The sequence below is a fragment of the Scyliorhinus canicula genome, chromosome 10, assembly GCF_902713615.1.
Source record: "Scyliorhinus canicula chromosome 10, sScyCan1.1, whole genome shotgun sequence".
In the NCBI taxonomy this organism is placed as follows: domain Eukaryota; kingdom Metazoa; phylum Chordata; class Chondrichthyes; order Carcharhiniformes; family Scyliorhinidae; genus Scyliorhinus; species Scyliorhinus canicula.
The window spans coordinates 3,011,236-3,035,945 of NC_052155.1; the positions used below are offsets into that span (position 1 = coordinate 3,011,236).

Consider the following 24,710-nt stretch of genomic DNA (forward strand, 5'->3'; position numbering starts at 1 on the left):
ACTGGGTGGGGACGGGTCCGTCACTGTATAACACTGGGGTACAGTACTGGTGGGGACGGGTCTCTCACTGGGGTACAGTACTGATGGGGACGGGTCTCTCACTGTATAACACGGGGGTACAGTACTGGTGGGGAAGAGTCTGTTACTGTATAACACGGGGGTACAGTACTGGTGGGGACGAGTCTGTTACTGTATAACACGGGGGTACAGTGCTGGTGGGGACGAGTCTGTCACTGTATAACACGGGGGTACAGTGCTGGTGGGGACGGGTCTGTCACTGTATAACACGGGGGTACAGTACTGGTGGGGACGGGTCTGTCACTGTATAACACGGGGGTACAGTACTGGTGAAGACGGGTCTGTCACTGTATAACACTGGGATACAGTACAGGTGGGGACGGGTCTGTCACTGTATAACACTGGGGTACAGTACAGGTGGGGACGGGTCTGTCACTGTATAACACTGGGGTACAGTACAGGTGGGGACGGGTCTGTCACTGTATAACACGGGGGTACAGTACTGGTGGGGACGGGTCTGTCACTGTATAACACGGGGGTACAGTACTGGTGGAGATGGGTCTGTCACTGTATAACACTGGGGTACAGTACTGGTGGGGACGGGTCTGTCACTGTATAACACGGGGGTACAGTACTGGTGAAGACGGGTCTGTCACTGTATAACACGGGGGTACAGTACTGGTAGAGACGGGTCTGTCACTGTATAACACGGGGGTACAGTACTGGTAGAGACGGGTCTGTCACAGTATAACACTGGGGTACAGTATTGGTAGAGATGGGTCTGTCACTGTATAACACTGGGGTACAGTACTGGTAGAGATGGGTCTGTCACTGTATAACACTGGGGTACAGTACTGGTGAAGACGGGTCTGTCACTGTATAACACGGGGGTACAGTACTGGTGGGGACGGGTCTGTCACTGTATAACACGGGGGTACAGTACTGGTGGGGACGGGTCTGTCACTGTATAACACTGGGGTACAGTACTGGTGAAGACGGGTCTGTCACTGTATAACACGGGGTTGCAATAACCTATCATTATGTCATAAGAGGAGAAACGAATTAAGAAAATAATTATTTATTAAAACACCATTTAGATGACAGGGAGGTGATCTGTTGCAGCTGATGGACACCAGTGTGGTCGCGGGTAAACACGTTTGCAGTAAATCATTGGATTGGATTTGTCTGTTGTCATGTGTAACGAGGTACAATGAAAAGTATTGTTATGCGTCCAGTTCAGACAAATCATTCCATACATGAAAAGAAAATACGGAAAATACACAATACAGGCACCAGGTGAAGCATGAGTACGGTAGAGAAGATGTGTGAAGAGATCAGATCAGTCTATAAGAGGGTCGTTTAGAAGTCTAGGAACAGCAGGGAAGAAGCTGTTTTTGAATCTGTTGGAGCATGTTGGCAGTTGGAGGATCTTCGGTTCATTCACATCGAGCTAGAGGCACAGCAGCAGACACTACAATGCATCAGAGCAGGGGTATATTCACCCCAGTACATTGTATCAGAAGGCAGTCACACCCCCTAAGATTGGATCTTCTGATTTGGTCAATGGCTTGGGGCAGGAGTCTTTGACCGGGAGTGAGGCTGGTATAGATTCAGCAAAGTAGAAGATGAGAGGCTTTAGGCCCTGTAAGTTTCTCACAGATTTGAAATTTTTTTAGCAGGGCCAATGAACAAATTCACCATGGCACGGTGGTACAGTTTAGTGGTAGCAGAGGTCAGTATACTGAGGGATATAAAGACTGTTCTCTGCAGCCGAGAGCAAGTATCCAGGCGCCTGTGTAGCCTGCTTAATGACAAGGTTTGGGACATCAATGCAGGGCTCAAGAGGAACTATGTCAGATACAGAGGTCCCAGTTGTTGTGGTCCATGTTGGCACTAGTGATAGGACTAGGGAAGTCCTTCTGCATTGGGAGCATGAACCTCTGGAGGCCTAACTGAAAAAAATGATCTCTGGATTATTAACTGAGCTGCAAGCGGACTTCCGGTTGCGGCGATGACGTAGGAAGCCGCACATTTGGAAGCTCCTGATTCAAACGGACTTTTCGGCTCTTTTTAGAGCCCAAAACGGAATTTTTTCGACGTCTCCCGGTGGGAGAAGGTGTGCTGATCGACTTTCTCCGCATTTCATGACTCGAACTCGGAGTGGAAAGGGGGAAAAAAACGGCAGCAGCTCCCCAGAAAAAACGGGGGAAGGATTCCAAGATGGCGGCCGGCGGAGCACCAGAGGAGTGGAAGCTGTGGGCCCTGGAGCAGCAAGCTGCTCTCCTGCGCTGTTTTGCAGATTTTAAGGCTGAGGTGCTGAGCTCTCTGCAGGAAACAAATAAAAAGCTCTCGGAGATTCAGACGACCCAGGGTGCTGCCATGAAGGAGTTGCAGACGCAGGCCACTGAATGAGAGGAGGAGGCCGGGATCCTCGGGAGTAAGGTGGAGGGACACGAGGCACTCCACAAGAAGTGGCAAAACCGCTTCGAGGAGCTTGATCACCGCATGAGGCGGAAAAATCTGAGGATCTTGGGCCTTGCGGAGGGGTTGGAGGGGTCGGATCTGACAACCTACATGGCCACGATGCTTAACTCGCTAGTGGGGGCAGGATCTTTCCATCTGCCCCTGGAGCTGGAGGGAGCCCACAGAGTACTGGCCAGGAGGCCTAAGGAGAACGAACCCCTGCGTGCGGTGCTGGTGAGGTTCCACCGGTTCCAGGGCCGGCCCAAGGTACCGGCAACTCGGGCAGTCGCCCGGGGCGCCATGTGTTAGGGGGCGCCATGTGTTAGGGGGCGCCATGTGTTAGGGGGCGCCATGTGTTAGGGGGCGCCATGTGTTAGGGGGCGCCATGTGTTAGGGGGCGCCATGTGTTAGGGGGCGCCATGTGTTAGGGGGCGCCATGTGTTAGGGGGCGCCATGTGTTAGGGGGCGCCATGTGTTAGGGGGCGCCATGTGTTAGGGGGCGCCATGTGTTAGGGGGCGCCATGTGTTAGGGGGCGCCATGTGTTAGGGGGCGCCATGTGTTAGGGGGCGCCATGTGTTAGGGGGGCGCCATGTGTTAGGGGGCGCCATGTGTTAGGGGGCGCCATGTGTTAGGGGGCGCCATGTGTTAGGGGGCGCCATGTGTTAGGGGGCGCCATGTGTTAGGGGGCGCCATGTGTTAGGGGGCGCCAGAGACTCGGGTCCCGCGCATGCGCAGTTGGGCCGGTGCCAACCAGCGCATGCGCGGTGGCCGCCCTCCCCAGGGCGGCTCCCCCCGCCCCCCCCTTCCGTCCGCCCCCCCCCCTCCGTCCGCCCACCCCCTCCGTCCGCGCACCCCCCCCCCGTCCGTCCGCGCCCCCCCCCCCCCGTCCGTCCGCGCACCCCCCCCCGTCCGTCCGACCCCCCCCCTCCGTCCGTCCGACCCCCCCCTCCGTCCGTCCGTCCCGCCCCCTCCGTCCGTCCGTCCCCCCCCCTCCGTCCGTCCGTCCGTCCCCCCCCCGTCCGTCCGTCCGTCCCCCCCCCTCCGTCCGTCCGTCCGTCCCCCCCCCTCGTCCGTCCGTCCCCCCCCTCCGTCCGTCCGTCCCCCCCCTCCGTCCGTCCGTCCCCCCCCCTCCGTCCGTCCGTGCCGTCCGTCCCCCCCCCCCTCCGCCCGTCCGCCCCCCCCCCCCGTCCGCCCGTCCCCCCCCCTCCGTCCGTCCGTCCCCCCCCCTCCGTCCGTCCGTCCCCCCCCCCTCCGTCCGTCCCCCCCCCCCCCCCTCCGTCCATCCCCCCCCCTCCGTCCGTCCGTTTCCCTCCCCCCCCCCCGGCCGCCCTTCCATCCGCCCCCCCCCCCGCCTCGGCCCCCCCCCCCCCGCCCCGCCCACCGCGGCCCCGCCTCGGCCCCGCCCCCCGCCTCGGCCCCCCCCCCCCCGCCTCGGCCCCCCCCGCCTCGGCCCCCCCCGCCCCGCCCCCCCCCCCCCGCCTCGGCCCCCCGCCCCCCCCCCCCCCCCCCCGCCTCGGCCCCGCCCCCCCCCGGCCCCCGAAGGGCGCTGAAGTTCAGCTTGCCCGGGGCGCCAGTAACCCTAGGGCCGTTGCTGACCGGTTCAGTGATCGGGAGTGTGTGCTGCGCTAGGCCAAGAAGGTTAAGAGCAGCAATTGGGAGAATGGGGTAGTACGGATCTACCAGGATTGGAGTGCGGAGGTGGCTAAGCGGCGGTCCGGGTTTAATCGGACGAAAGAGGTGCTCTACAAGAAGAAGATAAAGTTTGGAATGTTGCAGCCTGCGCGCCTGTGGGTAACTTATTTGGCCCGGCATTATTATTTTGATTCCCCGGAGGAGGCATGGGCCTTCGTGCGGACGGAGAAACTGGACTCGAACTAGGGGTTGGGGGTTGCGGGGTCGGTTGTAATGCTGGTTTCTGCTGTTGCTGTGTTCTCTTTTTCTGTACTTTTGTAATTTTGATATGGTTATTTATTGGGGTGTTGTTTTGTTTTTTGTTGGGGGCATTGTTTGAGTTTTGTATCTTGCGGGGAGGGTTGGGGGGGGTTTGTTGTATTCTATGTCAGGTTGGGGGTATGGAGTGGGGCTGGTATTTGGGAGCTGCGTCAGAAGGGTGTGGTGGAGCAGTGCGAAAGCGCGGGCTTTCCTCTGGTTTCCCGCGTTGCGGGGCTGGGTGGAGACGATGACGGGGGGGGCCTTAACTGGTTCTTCCCCGCGCTGAAGCGGTGCCTGGAGGAGGGACAGGATGGGGGATGATCCCACTTTGGGAGGGGTCGGGTTTTTGGCGGGAGTTTGCGGGGTCAGCAGAAGTTAGGTGACCCACAGAAGTACAATGGAGGACGGTTCGCGGCTAGGAGGGTTCCTAGCCTGTGGGGGGGGAGGGACGGGGGGGAAAGGGGAGTACCGGGTTGCTGCTGGCAGGGTCAGGAAAGAGCTGGTGTGGGCCGGGGGGACAGAGGTGAGGTGTTGTCGCTGTGGGGACTGGGTCGGGCGGGGGGTGCTGGCCTGGGGCGGGCAGTCGACGGGCTATGGCTAGTCGACGGGGGAGGGGGGCGGGACGCCCTCTGATCCGTTTGGTCACCTGGAATGCGAGAGGATTGAATGGGCCGGTGAAGCGGTCGAGGGTACATGCTCATCTGAGGGGGCTAAAGGCAGATGTGGCAATGCTTCAGGAGACCCACCTGATGGTGGCGGACCAGGTCCGTCTGAGGAAGAGGTGGGTGGGGCAGGTTTTCCACTCTGGGTTGGATGTGAAGAACCGGGGAGTGGCGATTCTGGTGGGGAAAAATGTGTCGTTTGAGGCATCTGAGGTGGTGGCGGATAAGGGGGGTAGGTATGTTATGGTTAGGGGCAGGCTACAGGGAGAGAAGTTGGTACTTGCTAGTGTGTATGCCCCAAATTGGGACGATGCGGGCTTCATGAGGCGTATGCTGGGACGGGTCCCGGATCGAGAGGCGGGAGGTCTGATTATGGGGGGGGGGGGGGGGGGGACTTCAATGCGGTGTTGGATCCTTCACTGGATCGGTCCAGTTCTAGGACGGGTAGGAGGCCGGCGGCGGCCAAGCTACTGAGAGGGTTTATGGACCAGATGGGAGGGGTGGACCCATGGAGGTTTGTGAGGCCGAGGGCACGGGAGTACTCTTTCTTCTCCCACGTACATAGGGTTTATTCTCGGATAGACTTCTTCGTGGTGAGTAGGGGACTGATTCCGAGAGTGGAGGAGGCCGAATATTCGGCCATTACAATCTCCGACCACGCTCCGCATTGGATGGAGTTGGAGAAGGGGGAGGTGCGGGACCAGCGCCCGTTGTGGCGGTTGGATGTGGGGTTGTTGGCGGAGGAGGAGGTGTGTAGGAGGGTCCGGGCAAGTATTGAGGGGTACCTCAAGGTGAATGATATGGGGGAGGTCCAGGTGGGGATGGTCTGGGAAGCCCTGAAGGCAGTGATTCGTGGGGAGCTGATATCCATCCGGGCACACAGGGAGAGGAGCGAGAGGAGTGAGAGGGATAGACTGGTGGGGAAGATGCTGGAGGTAGATAGGAGGTACGCGGAGGCACCAGAGGAGGGACTGTTGGGGGAGAGGCGCAGCCTACAGGCTAAATTTAATTTGCTGACCACTAGAAAGGCGGAGGCACAATGGAGGAAGGCACAAGGGGCAGTGTATGAACATGGTGAAAAGGCGAGTAAGATGCTGGCTCATCAGCTCCGCAAGCGGGATGCGGTTAGGGAAATTGCTGGAGTGAGAGACGAGTGGGAATGTGGTGCGGAAGGGGGTAGAGGTGAATGAGGTCTTCAAGGACTTTTACGGGGAACTGTACTGGTCGGAGCCAACGGTGGAGAGGAGGGGAATGGAGAGGTTTCTCGACGGGCTATCTTTCCCGAAGGTGCAGGAGGAGGGGTTGGGGGCGTCGATTGAGCTGGAGGAGCTAGTTAAGGGGATCGGGCAGATGCAGTTAGGGAAGGCGCCGGGGCCGGATGGGTTCCCGGTGGAGCTTTATAAAAAGTTTGTGGACCTAGTTGGTGCGGACACTTAATGTGGCGTGGGGAGGGGGACTTTGCCCCCAAAGATGTCGCGGGCGCTGATTTTGTTAATCTTAAAGAAGGACAAGAAGTCCCAGCAGTGTGGTTCATACAGGCCCATATCTCTCCTCAATGTGGATGCCAAGGTGCTGGCAAAAATCCTGGCCACCAGGATAGAGGACTGTGTGCCAGGGGACACGAGGACCAGAACAGGTTTTGTGAAGGGAAGGCAGCTGAACACGAATGTGCAGAGGTTGTTGAATGTCATCATGATGCCGGCGATTGAGGGGGAGGCTGAGATAGTGGTGGCGCTGGATGCGGAGAAGGCCTTCGATAGAGTGGAGTGGGGGTACCTCTGGGAGGTGTTGGGGAGGTTTGGATTTGGTGAAGGGTTTATTAGATGGGTGAGGCTGCTATATGAGGCCCCGATGGTGTGTGTGGACACAAATGGGAGGAGGTCGGAGTACTTCCGGCTTTACCGAGGGACCAGGCAGGGTTGCCCCCTGTACCCCTTGTTGTTTGCATTGGCAATCGAGCCGTTGGCGATGGCGTTGAGGGATTCAGGGAGGTGGAGGGGTTTGGTGCGAGGTGGGGAGGAACATAGGGTGTCGTTGTATGCCGATGACCTGCTACTGTATGTGGCGGACCCGGTAGGAGGGATGCCGGGGGTGATGGAGCTGCTAGCTGAGTTTGGGACTTTTTCAGGTTATAAACTAAAGCTAGGCAAGAGTGAAGTGTTTGTGGTGCACCCTGGGGACCGGGAGGAAGGAATTGGTAGGCTCCCGCTTAGGAGGGCAGGGGAGAGTTTTAGGTACCTGGGGGTGCAGGTGGCCAAGGACTGGGGGACTCTTCACAAGCATAATTCCTTAAGTTCCTTAAGGGGACGCATGTGGTTGGGGTCTGGGTCTAGGACCCCACTGTCCACGACGTAGCCGAGGATGGCTAACCGGGTTGTGTGAAACGTTGTTGTACGTTAGGTTGAGGGCCCGGGCAGTCTGGAGGAACCTCCTCAGGTTTGCGTCGTGGTCCTGCTGATCATGGACGCAGATGGTGACGTTGTCCAAGTACGAGAAGGTGGCCCGTAAGCCGTACTGGTCCATCATATGATCCATTGCCCTCTGGAAAACGGAGACTCCGTTTGTGACACCAAAAGGGATCCTGAGGAAGTGAAACAGCCGACTGGCTGCTTCGAAAGCCGTGTAGGGGCGGTCCTGTGGGCGGATAGGGAGTTGATGATAGGCCAATTTAAGGTCGACCGTGGAGAATACCCGATACTGGGCGATTTGGGTCACCATTTCTACAATGCGGGGAAGTGGATACGCATCGAGTTGCGTAAAGCGGTTTATGGTCAGGCTATAATCCACGACCATTCTCTGCTTTTCCCCGGAGCGGGCTACCAATACTTGAGCCCTCCAAGGGCTGTTGCTGGCCTCTATGATCCCCTCTTTTAGTAGCCGCTGAACCTCTGACTTGATGAAGGTCATGTCTTGGGTACAGTACCGGCGACACCTGGTGGCGATGGGCTTACAGTCGGGAGTGAGGTTCGCGAAGAGGGAGGGTGGCGCAACTTTGAGTGTCGCCAGGCTGCAGACCGTGAGTGGGGACAGGGGTCCGCCGAACTTCAGTGTCAGGCTCCGGTGGCTGCACTGAAAGTCCAGACCGAGCAGCAGGGGGGCGCAGAGGCGAGGGAGGATGAAGAGTTTAAATCGGGTGTATTCAGCACCTTGAATTGCGAGGTCAGCGACACAATACCCCGCGATTTGTACCGAATGGGACCCAGAGGCGAGGGCGATAGTTTGGGAGTCGGGGTGGGTGCGCAGGGAACGGCGCCTTACCATGTCTGGATGGATAAAGCTCTCCGTGCTCCCCAAGTCGAATAGGCAGGGAGTGTCGTGGCCATTGACTTGAACCCGCATCATCGAGATCGCACAGGTGCTTTGGCCGTGATTGATCGAGTTCCTAGTTGCGGGCCGTCAGAGTCGAACACACAAAATGGCCGCCCGAAGTCACAAGATGGCCGCCGCCGCCAGTCGAACGTGTCGGGTTTCAAAGATGGCCGCTCCCATGACTCGCACGAGGTCGATGACGCGTCGGAAGTGAGCGTGCCCGGCCACAGCGCGGCAGCATTGCGGGGTCTGTGAGACCGGGATCTTGATTTCTGGGCCTGGTGAGGGTTTCGTTTGTGGCCTTTGGGCCCAGCCAGGCAGACTTTAGCGAAGGGCCCTTTCTTCCCATAGTCGTTGCAGATCGCGGAGCGCGCCGGGTAATGCTGACGTGGGTGCTGGCCTTGCCCACAGAAATAGCATGGGGAACCCCCGGAGTGACCGGATCGCCGCGCGGCACAGGCCTGTAGCGTGGTCGAGTCTGGAGGGGATCGAGAGGGGTTCGCAAGGTCCACGGAGGACGTACGGAGGTTACGGTGGGCCGTTTCGAGAGAAGAGGCGAGCGTTACCGTGCCCTGGAGATCCTTTGCCCCGTCTTCTAGGAGCCGCTGCCGAGGACCTGATACCGGACACAAGGGCGTCGCGAATATGCAAGTTCCTGTGGTCTTCTGCCGTCACTGCTTTGTGGTTGCAGTTCCTCGCGAGCGCAGTGAGTCTTTCCACAAACTCGTCCAGCGTTTCCCCGGAACGCTGGCTGCAGGTTGAGAGCAAATGTCTGGCGTGTACCTCGTTAGTAGGTTTTATGAAGCGTTTCTTCAATATTTCGATCGCCGCCTCATAAGTCGTAGCGTTCTCGATCAAGGCGGAGAGTCGGTGGCCCACCCGGCCATGTAGTAAACGCAGCTTGCGAGTGCTGCCGACATCAGTCGTTGAGGAGTCCAGATAGTCCTTGAAACACCGGAGGCAATATTTTTAAATTTCCGGGGCTTCCGGCGACCTGGCGTCCAGGTTGAGTTTCTCCGGGTTTAGAGCGCTGTCCATCCTGATGTGTCTGTAGATTAAATTGAGACTCTCTCAATTACGACGCGAGAGCGAGGTCGGTAATCAAAAGGCTTTAATCTACAGAGAACTGAACAGCATCCGAGAGAAGTGTGCTCACCACATGGAGCCTTATCCTGTATACCGTTTCCTGGGGGCGTAGCCAGAGGCGGAGTCTCCCAGGGTTCCAAGCATCTTAAAGGGGCAAGGTATTAAAGGTCAGGTACCATTTACAGCAGTTATTAATACTGTTCATCACAGTACCAAAATGGGGATTACCCCCCTCGAAAACTGCATACTCGCAGAGTACGCCGAATGCCGTTGGGAAGGCCTTAGGGCACCACCTGAGGCTCTCCCACGATGCTCCGCCCTGGATGGGCCGAGTTCCCCACGGCGTGAGGCGCGTGTCCTATTTATTTTCAGGAACTCGACATGGCGGCTGCGGACTGAGTCCAGTGCTGCCAGTCAGGTGGGAGCCGTTCCGTGGGCAGTGGGGGGGGTTTCGGCATTGGTTGGGGGTGGTTCGGGCGTGGAAAGCCTGGTCATAGGGGGGGCAGTCCGTGTGCGGCCAGCGCCATGTTGCACGGCGCGGCTGCTGCAGGCCACCACCGTGTGCATGCGCGGCCACGGATCCGGCCATTCTCTGGTCGTATCCGCAGGTAATGCTGGGGCTTTACGCTGTGGTGCAGCTTTTGCGCCATTTTGTTTGGCGTAAAACGCCACTGTTCCCACGCCGGCATCAGCACTTAAGTCTTGAAATCGGAGAATCAAGCCTGCTGCTACCAAAATGTGTTGATTCCTGGTGCACCGGCACCAGTACTTGGGAAAGTGGGGGCTGCACCATTGGGATAATCTTCAGTTGAACCGTGTTGGGAGAAGAGATGTGGTAAATCAAAAGGAAACAAGTTAATGGAAAAGGGTATTTCGATAACCAGAGTGTGGCAGGAAGGGAAAGAGTACAAACTTACGAGTCTATCAGCAGATAAGGCTAGAGATTGCAAAAATGGTAAAAAGACAGAGTTAAATGCTCTGTATCTGAGTGAATGCAGCATTCGTAACAAAATAGATGAATTGTTAGCACAGATAGAAATAAGCCTGTTACCTGATTGCAACCTTGAACAGGATTTTCTTCCCCCTCTGCAGCGTGTTCTGTGACGGCGGAGGGCAACTCGCCAGGGTCTGGTGGCAGGATCTTGTGGTCCAGCTGCTGTCAGAGGGGTTTCCTGTTGAATGCACCCCTCGCCGCTGCGAAACCCATGGCAAGGGTGCACCACCATTGGCAGGGCAGTAAGATCCCACCACCATGAACGGCCAGAAAAACCCACCCCTTATCTCTGTAATGGCAAAGTGGCCGAGGCCTGGACATTGAAGAGTCGATGACATTTCAAAATGACAGGAAGCTAGGAAAAGTTGGTGGGATGGTTCTGATAATTTAGAATGTCATTAGTACAGTAATGGCCTTAGCTTGAAAGAGCAGGCTGCAGAATGTGTTTGGGTAGAAATAGTAAAGTTAGGAGGCCACTTTATCATAGAATTTGCAGTGCAGAAGGAGGCCATTTGGCCCATCGAGTCTGCACCGGCTCTTGGAAAGAGCACCCTACCCAAGGTCAACACCTCCACCTTATCCCCATAACCCAGTAACCCCACCCAACACTAAAGGCAATTTTGGACACTAAGGGCAATTTATCATGGCCAATCCACCTAACCTGCACATCTTTGGACTGTGGGAGGAAACCGGAGCACCCGGAGGAAACCCACGCACACACGGGGAGGATGTGCAGACTCCGCACAGTGACCCAAGCCGGAATCGAACCTGGGACCCTGGAGCTGTGAAGCAATTGTGCTATCCACAAGGCTACTGTGCTGCCCATTGTGGGAGTAGTTTACAGACTCCAGCAATAGTTACAGTGTCTGGGAAGAAATAGATGTTTTCATAGAAAACAAACCGAAGCAGAAACAAAATTGTACAACCTTATAAATAACCAACACCCACTCCCCCCTCCTCCCAACCTGCCCTCCCCATTTTAACCCCTCACCCTTTGCTTATTCCTCAATCCTCCTTAAAGAAATCAATAAATGGCTTCCACCTCCGAGTGAACCCATCAACTGACCCCTCAGGATGAACTTGACCTTCTCCAGCCTTAGGAATTCTGCCAGGTCACTCACCCACAGCCCCGCTTTCGGTGGCTCCGAATCCCTCCACCCCAGCAAGATCCGTCTCCGGGATCAGGGAGGCAAAGGCCACGACTTTGGCCACTCCCCCTGGACTCCTGAATATTGCTACCCCTGGTCTCGGGGCCACCCTCATCCCCTGCACCCCGGACATTACCTCCGCAATCCCCTGCCAGAACCTCATTAGCTTTGGACATGCCCAAAACGCATGGACATGATCTGTGGGCCTCCCCGCGCACCGCCCATACCTATCCTCTACTACTCAAAAAACCTACTCATCCGCGCGACCATCATTAGTGCCCTGTCAATTACTTTAAACTGAATGAGGTTTAGCCTTGCACACAACGAGGATGCATTCATCCTCCGCAGGGCCTCCGCCCAAGTCCTGGCCTCCACCTCCCCACCCAACACCTCCTTCCACTTGCACTTTATATCCCACACTGGGCCCCCTCCCAATCCATCAGCTCTTTGTAGACCTCAACACCTTGCCCTCCCCATCTCCCCCTTCACAGCATCAATCCCTGCCGGCCACCATTACCCCCCACGCCGGGAAAACCTATGATTATTACAGATCGGTGCCAACAAAAAGGCACTCTCCAGTCCCAAATGCTGCCTCCATACCCTCAAGGACGGCAATACCACTGGGTTCTCAGAGTACCTGGCTGGCGAGAACGGCAGAGGCGCTGTTAGCAATGCCCTTTAGCTCGCTCCCCTCCAAGAACCCACCTCCATCCGCCCCCAGTATTGACCCCTCCCCCACTCCCCATTTCCTAACCAGGTGATGTTCGCCACCCAGTAGTAGTTCATTATGTTTGGCAACTGCAGGCCCCCACCTGAATGCCCAGATATCTGGAACTCACCCCCACTACCTTAAACGGCAACTCTCCCAACCTCCTCCCCCTGCCCTCTGGTCTCAATCACGAACATCTCGCATAGAACATACAGTGCAGAAGGAGGCCATTCGGCCCATCGAGTCTGCACCGACCCACTTAAGCCCTCACTTCCACCCTATCCCCGTAACCCAATAACCCCTCCTAACCTTTTTTGGTCACTAAGGGCAATTTATCATGACCAATTCACCTAACTTGCATGTCTTTGGACCGTGGGAGGAAACCGGAGCACCCGGAAGAAACCCACGCAGACACGGGAGAACGTGCAGACTCCGCACAGACAGTGACCCAGCGGGGAATCGAACCTGGAACCCTGGCGCTGTTAAACCACAGTGCTATCCACTTGTGCTACCGTGCCGCCCCCATGCCCTCACTTTTCCCATGTTCAATTTGTACGTGGAGAATTGGCCAAAGTCCTCCATAATGCCCCAAATGCTACCCAGTGGGTCCAAAATATACAACAACAGGTCGTCCGTGTACAACAAATCCCTGTGCTCGACAAACCCCCCCCCCCCCCCCCCCCCCCCACCCGCACAATGACTTTCCAATCCCTCGGCGCTCTAAGCGCCATTGCCAATGGCTCTATAGCCATGGCAAAAAAGCAATGGGGAGTGCGGGCACCCCTGCCTCGTCCCACGATGCAGCTGTGTTTAGCGCACAGGGCTAAATCGCTGGCTTTGAAAGCAGACCAAGCAGGCCAGCAGCACGGTTCGATTCCCGTACCAGCCTCCCCGGACAGGCGCCGGAATGTGGCGACTAGGGGCTTTTCACAGTAACTTCATTGAAGCCTGCTCGTGACAATAAGCGATTTTCATTTCATTTTAATTTCAAATATCCCAAACTCACCCGGCTATAGACATTTTTAGCGCAGCACAATAGCACAGAGGGCAGCACGGTTTGATTTGATTTATTGTCACATGTACCAAAGTACAGTGAAAAGTATTTTTCTGCGGCCGAGGGAACGTACACAGTACGTACGTAGTAGACCAAAAGAATAATCGACAGAGACTATTGACAAATGGTACATCGGTAAACAGTGATTGGTTACAGTGCGGAACAAGGGGCCAAACAAAGCAAACACATGAGCAACAGCAGCATAGGGCGTCGTGAATAGTATTTTTACAGGGAACAGATCAGTCCGAGGGGGAGTTGTTGAGGAGTCTTGTAGCTGTGGGGAAGAAGCTGTTCCTATGTCTGGATGTGCGGGTCTTCAGACTTCTAAACCTTCTGCCTGATGGAAGGGTCTGGAAGAAGGCAATGCCTGGGTGGGAGGGGTCTCTGATAATGCTGTCTGCCTTCCTGAGGCAGCGGGAGGGGTACACAGAATCAATGTGGGGGTGGCAAGCTTGTGTGATGAGCTGGGCTGAGTTCACCACACTCTGCAGTTGCTTGTGATCTTGAACCGAGCAGTTGCCATACGAGGCTGTGATGCAGCCGGATAGGATGCTCTCTATGGCACATCTGTAGAACTTTGTGAGAGTCGATGCAGACATGCCGAATTTCTTTAGCTTCTGTAGGAAGTAGAGACGTTGTTGGGCTTTCTTGTACTACAATGCTATTTTCACACTCATTTTCGGTGATAATTCGCCGACATGAAGGCAATTTTTGTGTTTCGCGTGAGCTTTCGTGGAGGGAATCAAAATGGCTTGGAAAAGGCCAATGCAGAACTTTAAAACAAACCGAGGCCGAGTACAATAAGCAGGTCACGGGTTTAACCTGGCAAACGGCGGCTGTCTTCATGTAATTGGGCAGCACAGTAGTGCAGTGGTTATCACAGTTGCTTCACAGCTTCAGGGTCCCAGGTTCGATTCCCGGCTTGGGTCACTGTCTGTGCGGAGTCTGCACGTTCTCCCAGTGTCTGCGTGGGTTTCCTCCGGGTCCTCCGGTTTCCTCCCACAGTCCAAAGACGTGCAGGTTAGGTGGATTGGCCATGATAAATTGCCCTTAGTGTCCAAAAAGGTGAGGTGGGGTTACAGGGATAAGTGGGGTGCTCATTCCAAGGGCTGGTGGAGGCTCGATGGGCCAAATGGCTTCCTTCTGCACTGTCCATTCTATGATACTATAATTCTATGATTCATCCGCACGCTGGCGATCAGTGCCTTGTATGGCAACCGGTCCCAGTCCACAAATCCCTGCCCGAACCCGAACCAGCAGCACACAAGGCGAGGATATCTGCCTTCACCCCCGTCTGCAGCACCGACGTGTCTGATACCCCAAAAGTGGCCACCAGCGGACATGGCTCCAAATCAACATTGAGTGTCTCTTACATGGGGGTGTTGAAGAGAGCCAAAAGCTTACCTCTTGGAACAAGACCAGAACATACGAGTGCGATTACCACCCCCCCCCCTTTTCCCCTGAGAGTATTGCGCACACTTGTCCTCCACCCTAGAGAAAAATTCAGTCATAGAATCACTACAGTGCAGAAGGAAGCCACTTGGCCAATCGAGTCTACACCGACCCTCTGAAAGAGCACTCTACCTAGGCCCACGCCCCCACATGTACCGAGGTACAGTGAAAAGTATTGTTCTGCGTAGAGTCCAGGCTGATCGTTCCATACATGAAAAATATAGGACATACGATAAACACACAATGTAAATACATAGACGTCAGGTGAAGGATATGGAGCCGAGCGGGAACCACCTTGTACATGTCTTCCCCCTGCACACCGCCACCAGAAGTCCCCATAACAGCTTTATTCAAGAAAGGAGACAGACACAAAGGAGGAAACTATAGACTAGTCGGTCTAACATGTCATTTGAAAATGATTGCAGCAGGTTTCTAAAAAAATCTGAATGTGATCAGGCAGAGTCAACATTGTTTTTTGAAAAGGAAATTATGATCATCTAATTTATTAGACTTCTTTGAGCAATTAACAAGCAAAGCTGAAAAAGGGGAACCTGTCGATGTGGTGTACTTGGATTTCCATAAGGCATTTGATTCAGTGCCACATCAAATGTTTATTATACAAGGTAGGTGCACATGGTGAATTGGGGGACATAGGGGTGGCGTGGTAGCAATGTTACTGGACTGATAATTCAGAGACCCAGCCAAATGCACGGGGACACAAGCTCAAATCCCACCATGGCAGCTGGTGGAATTTAAATCCCATCAATAACAATCTGGAATATAAAGCTAATCTCAGAAATGGTCACTATGAAATTATCATTGATTGTCGTAACATCTGTTTCCCTATTGCTCTTTGGGAGGGAAGTCTGCGTCCTTACCTGGCCTATTTGACAGCAATGTGTTTTATTCTGAACTATCCTCTGAAATGGTGTAGTAAGCAATTAGGGAGAGGCAATAAATGCTGGGCCTCCCAGCAATTCCCGCATCTCATCAAAGAATGAAAAACATATTTGCATGGATAAGGATTGGTTATCTAACAGGATGCTAGGAAGCTAGTAGGGATAAATGGATCTTTTTCAGGTTGGTAAACTGTCACAGGGTTCAGTGCTGTGGCCTCAACGATTTACAATCTACATCAATGATTTGGATGAAAGGACCGAAAGCATGGTTGCTAAATTTGCTGATGGCACCAAGATAGTAGGAATGTAAGTCAAGGCGGTAGAAAGTCTGCAAAGGGTTATCGACAAGTTAAACAAGTGGACAGAAATTAGCAGATGGAATATAATGTGGGAAAATATGAATTTGTTAACCTTGTCAGCAAGAACAGAAAGGCAGTATACTCTTAAAATGGAGAGAAACTGCAGAACTTTGTGGTACATTGGGATCTGGGTGTCCTGGAAGACACATTTCAAAAAGTTAGTATGTCGGATTTGTGAGGGCCACAAAGTCCAGCCCTTGACTTGTAGAGAGTCAAACAGAAAGTAACTTTTATTTACAGCAATATTTCCACAGCACCAATAAGTAAAGTCACCATAGCCCCAGACACAAAGGAAAGAGATGAAGCAAGCTGGTTAGAAACGTGAAATTAAGAAATTAAGTGCTGTACAGAGCAGATGGGGAGTAAAGATAAACCAAAGCTGCCACTTTTCTGAAAAGTAGGAGGTATGGAAATGCCGCTGTTCAGATCAGGACCCTGGACAAGCTCCTCATTTTATTTGGATGCTGGATGAGAACCCAACTATTTACAACGTAAAACTGAGATGACAGAACCACAGGAGTGATAACACTGACCAATCAATATATTTTATGTTAAAACAAACTTTAATTTAAACACAGAATTAATCACTTCAGCAACAAAGTGCTTTACAGTTCTCAGTAAAATAGTGCTTAAATAAAAGGAAATACTCCCTACACCTGCAAATAAATATATTAAAATTAACAAGCAGGTATACTTGCTTTCCTCTGTGCTGAGACCTTGGGAGAGAACCTTTCAGGAGGCAACTCTAGAGACTTTTGTTCAATTTAAAATCCTATGTCAAACTGAAACTGCAGACAGGCCTGGCTCCTCCCCATACATAATCTCTATCCTAATTACATAATCTCTACGCTAAGAATAAGGGATTCTTTGGTCATCTCCCACAAGATGTCCCATGACCCGGTTAGCCAGGACTAAAACACTCTCCCTCAAATTATCTCCACCCCAGGGATCCTCCAAAAGCCAAAGCAATATTCCAATCAATGATTACCTCACTGACAGCTCCCTCAATCACAGCTTTAGCAGACATATTGGCTAAATGCGTTTTAAACTATTTTTTTAATAACATTATTGCAACATAAAAAATATAACAATTCTTACTTCCATCACAATATAAGCAGTCATTTGTCCCATGGTGTCTGTGTCAGCTCTTTGAAAGAACTATCCAATTAACCCCACACTTCTCCTGTTTTTGCCCCATATCTAAAAGCTTTTCTCTTTCAAATACCTATCCATTTCCCTCTGAAAGGTTCTACTGAATCTGCTTCCACGGCACTTTCAGGCAGTCTATTCCATAACTTGCTCCACGCTGGCTGACCTGCTATTTCCAGGTTTCTTTTCAAACTGAAGCTCAGTTCACACCGTCACTGGAACAGAAGTAGCAGCAACACTGTTCACCCAAAGGGGAGTGGAAATCTGGAATTCTCGCTCTGAAAAAGCTGCTGAGGCTGGGATTCAACTGAAAATTTCAAAACTAAGACTGAGATTTACGTTGGGTGTGGGGCAGAGTAATTACGGAACCAAGGCACATAAATGGAGTTAAGATACAGATTGAGGCTTGAGGGGCTGAATGGCCTGCTTTTGTATTCCTTAGTACAGAATAGGCTTTGCAAATGATAGACTCAAACGGCAGATACTTACTGGGGTTGGGTTGGACAAACGCCCAGCTGGGATGTACAGGCAGAGTTGTAGGCGGAGACAAAGGCTGCTGTCCTGGGTAAGGCTGCTGTCCTGGGTAAGGCTGCTGTCCTGGGTAAGGCTGCTGTCCTGGGTAAGGTTGCTGTCTGGAGTAAGATTGTTGACCTGGGAATATCTGCTCCTTACTCGCCATCACCTCAGCGTAGCTTGGTGGTGCTGCAGGAATTGCCATGATTCAACTGTGGTGCTCCTTTGGACAGGAATGGGACAGGATGCTGGGTGAGAAGAGAATAGTTAGCAATTTATACAGGTACATCTTGCATTTCTATCGAGCCTTTCTCCACCTTTAAAAAATCTTGTGTAGATATGCAAGGCAAGGGCATGGTTCTTTATTTTTTGAAAAATATTTTATTAAGGTACATATAATTTTTTTAACAACAATTTTCAAGAGGAAAAGAAACAACAGAAGATAACGCCCACCCAACCAGCAACTAAACCCAGCCAATGTGGCTTACATACACAGTTCCCCATCCCCCCTTTCTCACTAACTATTTCCCATCTCCCTCTTTCTCTTAACCGTCCCCCTCTTATATCTGCTGACAGCTTAATTTTCCCCAAATAAGTCAACAAATGGCTGCTAACTCCGGGCGAACCCCAGCATCGATCCTCTCAGGGCGAACTTGATCTTCACAAGCTTGAGAAATCTGGTCACCTCACTGACCCATATCCCGGATTTTGGGGGTTCCAAGTCCCTTCCACGCCAATAAGATCCGTCTCCAGGCTACCAGGGAGGCAAAGGTCAACACACCAGCTTCTCTCGCCCCAGGACTCCTGGGTCTTCCGACACACCAAAAATCGGTACCTCTGGACTCGGTACCTTCAATACCGTGGACGTAACATTGGCATATCCTTAGCCAGAACCCCTTAGCTTTGGACATGCCCAAAACACGTGGACATGATTGAGGGCCCTCCCTCAAACCACCCACACCTACCCTTTACCACTTCAAACAGCCCAATTGGGGCGCCTAGGCTCTCCACCAGCTCTTCTTCCACCCTCGGAAACTCCAGTCCTTCCAAAAACCGCCTCATTCCCTCCACCCTGGTTGGGGGCTCTGACTCATTTAACCTGCTGTAGAAGTCTCTAAACACCCTGTTCACCCTCACCATGTCCAGAATCGTATTCCCCGCCCTGTCCTTCACTTTCCCAATCTCCCTCGCCACCTCCCGTTTTATTAACTGGTGTGCTAGCATCCTGCTAGCTTTCTCCCCATATTCATAGACCGCCCCTTTCGCTTTTCTCAACTGCCCTGCTGCCTTCCCTGTGCATAGCAACCCAAAGTCCACCTGCAGCTTCTGCCGCTCCTTCAACCCCGCCTCCGGAGCCTCCGAGAACCTCCTATCTACCTGGAGAATCTCCCTCACTAATCTCCGCCCGCTCCACCTTCTCCCTGCGTGCCCGTATAGAGATAAATTCCCCTCTCACCACTGCCTTCAACGCCTCCCATACTGTAGCTGCCGAAACCTCCCCCGTATCGTTTATCTCCACACATCTCCGAATGGCCTCCCTCACCCGCACAAACACCTCCTCCTCCACTAATAGTCCTACATCTAACCTGTGCGGTCCCCCTCCTTGCTCACCCATAAATCCACCCAGTGTGGGACACCACAATCACCGAGTACTCAACGTCCACCATTCCCTCAACAACGTCCTATCCATAATGAAAAAGTCAACGTGGGAGTGCACTTTGTGTACATGGGAAAAGAATGAGAACTCTTTCTTTCTTGGCCGCCAAAACCTCCACGGATCTACCCCCTGCCTCATCTGTCCCATAAACCCCTTTAGTTCTTTCGCAACCGCCGACACCCTCCCTGTCATCGAACTCAACCGATCCAGCGTTGGATCCATAACAATATTAAATTCGTCCCCCACATAATCAGCCGTGCGAGTCTAGATCAGGGATCTTCCCTAACACCCGCCTCATGAACTCTGGCCCAAATGGAATACCTGCCAGACCCACCCCTTCCTCAGCCTAGTCTGATCCACCCCCTCAGGTGTGTCTCCTGCATCATTGCCATGTCCGCCTTTAAGCTTTTCAGATATGCAAAACACACGGGCCCTCTGGACTGGCCCATTCAACCCTCTCACATGCCATAATCCTTCCTAGGCCAGCCTCCAGCCCACATCACGCACTCCCTCAGGCCCGCCATCGGGCGTCATCGACTCTCACCATGCCCCCTTCAACAGTCCCTCCCCTGTCAGCAGATTTCTACCCCCCTCCCTTCCCCCCACCCCATAACAAAATAACAATCCCAACCCCCATACTTACTACCAGCTCACCACCCCACTGTACTTCCATGAACTAGCCTGCCCAGCTAGCCTGGTAGCCGCTGCCCACAGCGCCTAGCATCCTAGGTTGATTACCCCTCCCCTGCTCAACCATTCTCCAAGTCTTCTACCTTGTTCTGCAGCCTCTGTTGATCTCTCATCAACCGATCTCCGCAGCTATCGAGGCAAGCTGCTCCTCATGCTCCCCCACCGCCTCCTCCACCTTCTGGATCGCCTGGCCCTGGGTCTCTAAGCTGAAGTCCATCCGGTCAATCCCGCCTTTATCGGATCCACCATCCTGGCCAGGTCTTCCAAGTTCTCCTTCATCTGCTGCGCAAACTTCTTGTGGAGGAAGCTAACTGATCTGCAACCACTGGGCCGGCAAGCTCAGACCCTCACCCTTCGCCATCTCCCCTGTGTCGCAGGTTCCACACCAACATTTGACCGCTGTTCTCTCCTATTTCAACAACTTCTGGTCCACGAACCCATACAACGGTGGGATACTCTCTCCTTTCACCCCTCCTACACCTTTTACTAACACTCAGCTCCACTGTTATCTGGGGAAAAGGCCCAAAATGTCCACCATCAGCGGGAGCCACCAAATGTGCGACCACTCACTGCATGGTTGCCACCGGAAGTGCAAGGGCATGGTTCTTAATGAATGTTTTGCCACTGGAGAGCAGGACAAAGCAGATAGTGGAGTGAAGTATAACATATTGGATGAAATAAACATGGTGAAGGTAAATGTTTTGCTTCTTTAAAAGTGGATAAATCCCAGACCCAGATGAATTGGACTCCAGGCTGCTGAGCAAAGCAAGGGATTGGATTTGGATTTTGTTTATTGTCACATGTACCAAGGTACAGTGAAAAGTATTTTTCTGTGAGCTGCCCAACAGATCATTAAGTACATGAAAAGATAATAAAAGAAAATACATAATAGGGCAACACAAGGTATACAATGCAAATACATAGACACCGGCATCGGGTGAAGAATACAGGGGTGTAGCATTAATCAGGTCAGTCCATAAGATGGTCGTTTAGGAGTCTGGTAACAGTGGGGAAGAAGGGGCAGTACGGTGGCGCAGTGGTAACACTGCAGCCTCACGGCGCCGAGGTCCCAGGTTCGATCCTGGCTCTGGGTCACTGTCCTTGCGGAGTTTGCACAATCTCCCCGTGTTTGCATGGGTTTCGCCCCCACCACCCAAAGATGTGCAGGCTAGGTGGATTGGCCACACTAAATTGCCCCTTAATTGGAAAAAACGAATTGGGTACTCTAAATTTATAAACAAAAACAGTGGGGAAGAAGCTGTTTTTGAGTCTGATCGTTCGTGAAGAAATAGTGGAGGTTCTGACCATCATTTTCCAATCCTTTCTGACTACAGTCATGGTGCTGGAGAGAACCTAACACTGTATTGTTGTTTAAAGGGGAAGGAAAATATAAGACAGTGTAATTATAGGTCAGTCCACCTCACCTCAATGCTAGGATGGAAAAGAGTCTGAGACACAGTATAAATTGTCACTTAGAGAGGCATGGATTGATCAAGGAAGTACAAAAAAATTGGTAAAGATGTACAAACCGGACGGTCTGCACCTGGGCAGGACTGGGACCGATGTCCGGGGGGGTTGGGTTTTGCTAGGACTGTTGGGGAGGGTTTAAACTAATGTGGCAGGGGGGTGGGAACCGATGCAGGAAGTCAGAAGGTAGTAAAACAGCAACAGAAGCAAAAGGAAGTAAGGGGGAAAGTGTAAGGCAGACAAGCCATAGTCAATAATCAAAAAGGGCGACAGCACAAGGTACAGTGACTGAGGGGAGCTCAGTGAATTGGCCCAGTAATACTAAAAGGAATAAAACTAGAAGTAAAAACATGAATGGTAAGCGACGCGGCAGGTTGTTACATGAAGATATGGGTTCTACGACAAGGAAAATTAGGTGAAAAGTTAAGAGAAAATATAACTTAGGAGAGGTTACTGATCAATGTGTTAAGATTCAAAACAGAGGTAAAAAAGCCAAATTAAGTGTACTTTACCTGAATGCTCGTAGTATTCGGAATAAGGTAAATGAGTTGATGGCGCAAATCATCGTGAATGACTATGATTTAGTGGCCATTACTGAAACATGGTTAAAGGATGGTCACGACTGGGAGTTAAATATCCGAGGGCATCAAACTATTCGGAAGGACAGAATGGATGGTAAGGGAGGTGGTGTAGCTGTTATTTAAGGATGACATCCGGGCAATAGTAAGGGATGACATCGGTGCTATGGAGGATAAGGTTGAATCCATTTGGGTGGAAATCAGAAATAGTAAGGTGAAAAAGTCACTGATAGGAGTAGTCTATAGGCCACCAAATAGTAACATTGCGGCGGGGCAGGTAATAAACAACAAAAATAACTGATGCATGTAGAAATGGTACAGCAGTTATCATGGGGGATTTTAATCTACATGTCGATTGGTTTAACCAGGTCGGTCAAGGCAGTCTTGAGGAGGAGTTTATAGAATGTATCCGCGATAGTTTCCTAGAACAGTATGTAATGGAACCTACGAGGGAACAAGCGGTCCTAGGTCGTGTCCTGTGTAATCAGACAGGATTGATTAATGATCTCATAGTTCGGGATCCTCTCGGAGGGAGCGATCACAATATGGTGGAATTTAAAATACAGATGGAGGGTGAGAAGGTAAAATCAAATACTCGTGTTTTGTGCTTAAACAAAGGAGATTACAATAGGATGAGAGAAGAACTAGCTAAGGTAGACTGGGAGCAAAGAGTTTATGGTGGAATAGTTGAGGAACAGTGGAGAACCTTCCAAGCGATTTTTCAGTGCTCAGCAAAGGTTTATACCATAAAAAGGAAGGACGGTAGAAAGAGGGAACATCGACAGTGGATATCTAAGGAAAAAGCATACAAAATGGTAAAGATTAGTGGGAGACGAGAGGACTGGGAAATCTTTAGGGGGCAACAGAAAGCTACTAACAAAGCTATAAAGAAGAGTAAGATAGAGTACGAGAGTAAACTTGCTCAGAATATAAAAACAGATAGTAAAAGTTTCTACAAATATATAAAACAAAGAGTGGCTAAGGTAAATATTGGTCCTTTTTAGAGGATGAGAAAGGAGTTTTAATAATGGGAGATGAGGAAATGGCCGAGGAACTGAACAGGTTTTTTGGGTCGGTCTTCACAGTGGAAGACACAAATAACATGCCAGTGACAGATAGAAATGAGGCTATGACAGGTGAGGACCTTGAGAGGATTGTTATCACTAAGGAGGTAGTGATGGGCAAGCTAATGGGGCTAAAGGTAGACAAGTCTCCTGGCCCTAATGGAATGCACCCCAGAGTGCTAAAAGAGATGGCTAGGGAAATTGCAAATGCACTAGTGATAATTTACCAAAATTCACTAGATTCTGGGGTGGTTCCGGCAGATTGGAAATTAGCAAACGTGACACCACTGTTTAAAAAAGGAGGTAGGCAGAGAGCGGGTAATTATAGGCCAGTGAGCTTAACTTCAGTAGTAGGGAAGATGCTGGAATCTATCATCAAGGAAGAAATAGCAAGGCATCTGGATAGAAATTGTTCCATTGGGCTGACGCAGCATGGGTTCATAAAGGTCGTGCCTAACTAACTTAGTGGAATTTTTTGAGGACATTCCCAGTGCAGTAGATAACGGGGAGCCAATGGATGTGGTATGAAGTGAAAATGAAATGAAATGAAAATCGCTTATTGTCACAACTAGGCTTCAAATGAAGTTATTGTGAAAAGCCCCTAGTCGCCACATTCCGGCGCCTGTCCGGGGAGGCTGGTACGGGAATCGAACCGTGCTGCTGGCCTGCTTTAAAAGCCAGTGATTTAGCCCAGTGAGCTAAACCAGCCCTTGTATATCTGGATTTCCAGAAAGCCTTTGACAAGGTGCGACACAAAAGGTTGCTGCATAAGATAAAGATGCATGGCATTAAGGGTAAAGTAGTAGCATGGATAGAGGATTGATTAATTAATAGAAAGCAAAGAGTGGGGATTAATGGGTGTTTCTTTGGTTGGCAATCAGTGGCTAGTGGTGTCCCTCAGGGATCAGTGTTGGGCCCACAATTGTTCACAATTTGCATAGATGATTTGGAGTTGGGGACCAATGGCAATGTGTCCAAGTTTGCAGACGACACTAAGATGAGTGGTAAAGCAAAAAGTGCAGAGGATATTGGAAGTCTGCAGAGGGATTTGGATAGGTTAAGTGAATGGGCTAGGGTCTGGCAGATGGAATACAATGTTGACAAATGCGAGGTTATCCATTTTGGTAGGAATAACAGCAAACGGGATTATTATTTAAATGATAAAATATTAAAACATGCTGCTGTGCAGAGAGACCTGGGTGTGCTAGTGCATGAGTCGCAAAAAATTGGTTTACAAGTGCAACAGATGATTAAGAAGGCAAATGGAATTTTGTCCTTCATTGCTAGAGGGATGGAGTTTAAGACTAGGGAGGTTATGCTGCAATTGTATAAGGTGTTAGTGAGGCCACACCTGGAGTATTGTGTTGTTTTGGTCTCCTTACTTGAGAAAGGACGTACTGGCACTGGAGGGTGTGCAGAGGAGATTCACTAGGTTAATCCCAGAGCTGAAGGGGTTGGATTACGAGGCGACGTTGAGTAGACTGGGCCTGTACTCGTTGGAATTTA

At 51.9% G+C, this 24,710-nt stretch overlaps 1 protein-coding gene across 5 annotated transcripts in view; it reads right to left on the reverse strand.

Annotated features, from left to right (window-relative positions):
* faim2a (Fas apoptotic inhibitory molecule 2a) overlaps positions 1-24,710 on the reverse strand; it is a 394,729-nt gene that overhangs the window by 89,017 nt on the left and 281,002 nt on the right. For all 5 annotated transcript variants that reach the window (XM_038808517.1, XM_038808516.1, XM_038808515.1 and 2 more), the window contains exon 2: positions 17,725-17,996. In XM_038808517.1, coding sequence (XP_038664445.1) covers positions 17,725-17,953 — 229 coding nt within the window. In that variant the 5' untranslated portion in view covers positions 17,954-17,996. The remainder of the gene's footprint in view (positions 1-17,724; positions 17,997-24,710) is intronic.